The 5,401-nt window shown below is 29.6% G+C and overlaps 2 protein-coding genes across 2 annotated transcripts in view; both read right to left on the bottom strand.

Moving 5' to 3' along the window:
- LOC104709229 (uncharacterized GPI-anchored protein At5g19250-like) overlaps positions 1 to 866 on the bottom strand; it is a 14,244-nt gene extending 13,378 nt beyond the window's left edge. The window contains exons 1-2 of the mRNA XM_010425878.2: positions 685 to 866; positions 7 to 493 (exon numbers count right to left, since the gene is read on the bottom strand). Of these exons, the coding sequence (XP_010424180.2) occupies positions 7 to 493; positions 685 to 763 (566 nt within the window). The 5' untranslated portion in view covers positions 764 to 866. The remainder of the gene's footprint in view (positions 1 to 6; positions 494 to 684) is intronic.
- Positions 4,080 to 4,907, bottom strand: LOC104706248 (uncharacterized GPI-anchored protein At5g19230-like). Its single transcript, XM_010422421.1, has 2 exons — positions 4,797 to 4,907; positions 4,080 to 4,679 (listed from the first exon to the last, which is right to left on the bottom strand). Exons 1-2 carry the CDS (start codon positions 4,873 to 4,875, stop codon positions 4,174 to 4,176), a joined length of 585 nt encoding a protein of 194 aa, XP_010420723.1. The 5' UTR covers positions 4,876 to 4,907; the 3' UTR covers positions 4,080 to 4,173.

The following is a 5,401-nucleotide window of genomic DNA, read 5'->3' as shown; positions in this document are numbered from 1 at the left end:
CAAAGGAGAAGAAACAACAAACTCGAAGAAACAAGGCCATGAAATGTGATTGGGAAAGCTCCAGAGTTAGTAGCCGGAGAATAGCTACCCTCGGGTGTGCTTGTAGTGAGGACAACAACAACCCAGTTATCCTCAGAACCAATACCAATTCCAGTGAACTTAGAATCATTCAAACTCCTGGAGTACTGTGACTTTGTGTAATTGTTCATGAGAAGGGTCTGATCAAGGTGAGGAACACAAGTCGGCAAGATCACACCGTCTCTAGTAACTGTAATGTTGAGTCGGCATTTGGTGAGGAGTTTAGGGAAGTCTGAGAAACCAGGTTCTGTTCCAGGAACTGCAGCTGAGCCACTGTTGTTTGTGCAGGGTCGGTTCTTGAATTGGTCTGCTAGTTCGTCTGCGAGACATTCTGCGTTTTCGTTCTTTATCAAGGTTGTTAGGTTTATAGACGTTCTGTAGTTGTTGATGACTGTAAGAAGAACATCATCTTCATCTGTATATTTCAAAAAAACAGAACACACACAAAAGAAATTGATAAGCATCTCAATCGCAAATCGCCATTGATCGAGATCTCTAGGCTTGTATGAAACAGATTAGACGATTTTTAAAACTAGATCTTGGTCAACCAACAGAGTTCAAGAAACCTAGAAATTGAAAGAACAAAAAAAATCAAGAAGAGGTTACCGTTTTCGGAAAGAACAGGACGATGAAGGGAGAGAAAGACTGAGAGAAGAAAGAGTAGATGGAGCTTCGAAATCGCCATTGATGCAGAGGTTCTTCCTTACTTCTTTGCTCACTTTTTTCTTTTTCTTTGCGTATTTATTTATGAAAATTTTAGTTCATTTTGCTTTCTCGACTTTTCAAAAGTTGTGGCTTCGGTTTAAGAAAAATAAATTGTCTTTTTAGATCATTTACAACGACCGTGTTGAATTAAAAATAATTAATTAAACAATTGAATACAGATAATGTTGAATTAAACAATTGAATATGTACAATAATCATGCTGAATGATCTGGAGTTGAATGTTGGATTACAAGGAAGAAAACAATGTCATATAATATAGCATGTAAAAATTGGATGCTGTGAAATCATTAGGATTGATTGAATAAATCATAATAAACTAGTTTTTATACCATATAAATCATTATTTTTTATATTATATAACTAAATATTTGTTTTATTTGATTTGGAAAATGAAAAAAAAAATATTTTCTATATTCAAAATTTAATACGCAAATCTCAAAATATAAACTTTAAGTTGTTTTATTAATAAGTATCTCTACTGCTCGTTTTTTTTTACTTGTAATGAAAAATAATAATAAAGGATGAAACCAAGAAAAAGAAATCAAGTGTACGTCCGTATTTTATCACTTCTGCTTAAATGTTTCTCTGATCAAATATTTAAAAGTCATAACAATAGTTTATAGGTTTTATAAGATAATTACAAAAACTAGAAAACATAAAAGTAAATAAGAATATGAAATAAAAATTGTCAGTTAGGTAGGATCTTGAGTTTTATTAAATAATAAATCATTGAAAATATAAAAATGTTTAATTAAATGATCAGATGTTGAATTATTAAGTCGATCAATTAAACACCACATTAAAAGAAGATGATATAAAATGTAAAAAGTACATTAAAACAAAACGTATGGTGTTCAATTGATAAACCGATGGGGATGGTTTTAGTACTTTTGTCCACTTTATTTGATGCTACGCAAACAATTTAACTTTTTCTTCACTCAAATTTAAGAGTGTAGTTATGAGTCTTATGACCATTTATACTTTGGTATGAAAGAAGTTGTACCATTCTATATATATAATAGGTGATACCCTGTGCTACAGCACGAGATTATATATTTTGTTAGTTATTTTTTTTTGTAATTTGTATTTTTGTAATCTAGTTTTTTATTTTACTTATTTTCTTTGTTTATATAGTGTTTATTTGTATATTTGGGGTTATACAGTAAATTAGAAATCTTAATAGAGTAAGTAATTTGTAGAATGTAGCTTTTCACGGAAATAGATACACCGCAATATTAGATAGTAGTTTTGTAAGAGAATAGACACTCCGCAATATCGGATAGTAGTTTTGTAAAAGGATAGACAAACCGCAATATTGTATAATAGTTTTGTAAGAGGATGAGTTTTGCTTTCTTTTGGTTTGTCGTCAAAAGAGGAGAAGTTGCTTGTTAAATTTTAGTGTGAGATATTTCAATGTGTAGGAAACCATTGTATTTATAGTGAAATTAGGTATATTTAAGTTATCATTTAGAAGTTAATATTTGTTATATCAAATCTCAGTAAAATTGTAAAAAACCAATTTAATTTATAGTTTGATAAAAATACATGTTTAACGGGTTTAACTCAAACTTTTTTAAGAATAAAAATATTAATATTACTTAAATATTTTTATAGACTTTAAATATATTATAATATTTTAAACTTTCGACAGAATTCAAATATTTATAATAATTTAAACATTCTATAAAAATTTAAATATTTATAATATCTTAAACTTATTTAAGAACGTAAATATATTATAATATGTTTACTTTTTAAAAGTTTAAATATGCTCAAATATATAACTAAATTAAACTGTTAAATTTGGATATCTGATAAATCAAGTTTCCTGCTCATTTGTACTCAAAACATATTAGTCATATATTTATAGTGATTATGAACCATATTCCTCAATATTTAGTCGATGTGGGATATACAATACACATTTTCTGTAAATTAGTTCACAATTTTACATATATATAATTTCTGCGTTTTTTATTTTTTCCATATATACTAATCATAATTAATTACTATAATTTCGTTAAGGAAATATTGAAAAAAATAAACTAAATGATGATTTGTTTTTATTTAATTTGGAAATATTGAAAAAACTAAACTAAATGATGATTTGTTTTTATTTAATTGTATTAAATTGATTTGTTGTTTCCGTAAATATCTCACAATATAAAAGCAAATCAAATAAGTTTACATATATATACAATTTCGTATTTAATCTATTGATTATTTAGGAAGCAACAAAATCACAATCAATAAGTATTAAAGATTTCTCATTATTATTAATATTCGTAATAATTATAGGGATTAAGTATGGTAGTAGTTAATATTTGATATTACTGAAGCCATTAAATATTCAGATACTAGTTTTCTTATTTATAGGGATTACACCTCTGTTTGGCAACAGGAATAACTATTCTTGAATCAAATAATATACAGGATCCAAAAATGATTAATCTGGAGTACAAACAGATCCGTAGATTTTTTTTCTTTTGTTCTCGGGTAATTTAGGATCCGCGTCCCGACCCACTTAATTTTTAGTGATGGACCGAGGGTATAATGGTCATTTGTCAAAATCGAAACTATAGGTTAATTAAATTAAATTAAGTAATTCTCTAATCATTTTTAATAAAAAACCTACCAAAACAAAGTCATGATCCATTTTGAATCTAGAGAATACTCTTGCTTTACAATAGTATAGATATTTTTTTTTCTCGCAAATCATAACTATATATCGACAATTAGATGATTTTGTAGTCGATTTCATAAATATTTTTCGTTTTGTTTTTTATTCTTTTTCTGGCAAAGTCTTAAAAACCACAAGTATACACTATCTCATGTAATTCCTAAGCTTTTATTGTCTAATGATATTTACATTTAAATATCATTAATTAGATGAATTTAACAACTTCCATTAATTATATTTGCATGGCATGAGATAAGAAACTAAATTGCAAAAGTATATTCTAATTAAAAAGGAGAAGAAAAAGTTAACATAATTTTCTTTCTCAACTTTGAAAAAGTCTCCCAGTAGACTATGCCATTGCAAGACAGATCGATCGAGACAAAATAGCAATGTTTTAAAATCTTAATAAAAACAAAAACTGGTGGTGTACTTGAAGAAACCGAACCCGAACGATCCATATTCGAACTCGACCTGAATACCAAAGCAGAGTACTTAACGGTTCATTCTTGTTCGTATGGGATTTAGGGGTTATAAAAAAGGAGTTTATTAATTAGTCAATCACAATCGGTAAGAGGAAACTATGAGAAAGGCGATTTGCTCCAATCTATTATTTAATGCCGTAAGAATTTATCAAATTCTCACCATATTACGAAACAAAAGAAAACGAGGTGACTTAAAAAAAAACAGACTCAAAACATGAAGAAACAAAAGAGAAGAAACAAGAAAGTTGAAGAAACAACAACGCCATTAACTCCAAATACAAAAGCTCCTGAGATAGCATAGCCACCCTCGAATGTGTTTGTAGTGAGGACGACAACAACCCACTCACCACCACTTTCAGAACCGATACCAACTCCAGTGAACTTAGAATCATTCAAGTTCTTGAATACGGCAACGCTGAAATCGGTCAAGTTAGGGTTCTGATCATGCTTAGGAACACAAACTTGCATTACCGCACCGTCTCTGATTACGGTTGTGTTGAGGTGGCATTTAGCGAGGAGGTTAGGGAGATTTTGGATCCTAGGATCTGTTTCAGGGACTAAAGCTGAGCCAGTGACGTTTGTGCAGGGTTGGTTCTTGAATTGGCCTGCGACTTCGTCTGCGAAACATTCTGCGTTTTCGTTCTTTCTTAAGGTTGTTAGTTTTATTGATTTTCTGTATACGTTGAATAGTTCAAGAAGAAGATCTTCTTCATCTGTAGATTTCATAAACAGAAAATAAAAAGAAAAAAACCAATTAAATTTTATTAGATGAAGCAAAGACGGTACCACTAGGTATCTCAATCGATCGGAAGTATATAGTTTAGTTGTACCGTTGTCGGAAAGAACAGGACGATGAAGGGAGAGAAAGACTGCGAGAAGAAAGAGGAGATGGAGCTTTGAAACCGCCATTATCGATGCAGAAGAGGAGGAGGTTCTTTTACTTTCTTTAATTTGGTGAGTGTTCTTCTTTTGTGATGAATCTTCACTTCTTATTTAAAAGAGAATTTTGTTAAGTTATTTTACAAACTTTGAATATTAAACATATTTTACAAAATTCAGAATAGTAAACATATTTTACAAAATTTCACAAAATTTTATAAATTATTTATTTATATTATTTATACAAAATCATCCCTCCATATGCTTGATAGATTTTTCTGATTGCATTTGTACCAATATGCAAGTCTATATTTTTCCCCATCTCCCCATTTGTAAGGCAAATATTGTACCAAGTATTACATCCATATAATGTAAAAGCATATGGTCAAGAAATCAGATGACCAAAATTGATGCACAGCCACTCACATCCATCTATAGATAACATAAATGATGATACAATGTCATTGACTTCGATAATGAACACAAAGAGGTAACAAACGTAAAACCACCTAAACTCTTGACATTGGTACACAAGTGAAAGTAAAACTACAAGGTT

Source organism: Camelina sativa, chromosome 8, assembly GCF_000633955.1.
Source record: "Camelina sativa cultivar DH55 chromosome 8, Cs, whole genome shotgun sequence".
NCBI lineage: Eukaryota > Viridiplantae > Streptophyta > Magnoliopsida > Brassicales > Brassicaceae > Camelina > Camelina sativa.
Note: the sequence above shows the minus strand (reverse complement) of the source record. Positions and strands in the feature narration are given on the sequence as shown.

Bases quoted from the DNA above. Each gene is read 5' to 3' on its own strand.
- LOC104706248 (XM_010422421.1), bottom strand. From the start codon at position 4,875: ATGGCGGTTTCAAAGCTCCATCTCCTCTTTCTTCTCGCAGTCTTTCTC. The intron at 4,680-4,796 runs GTACAACTAAAC...TGAAATCTACAG, and splicing joins TCCTGTTCTTTCCGACAACG to ATGAAGAAGATCTTCTTCTT.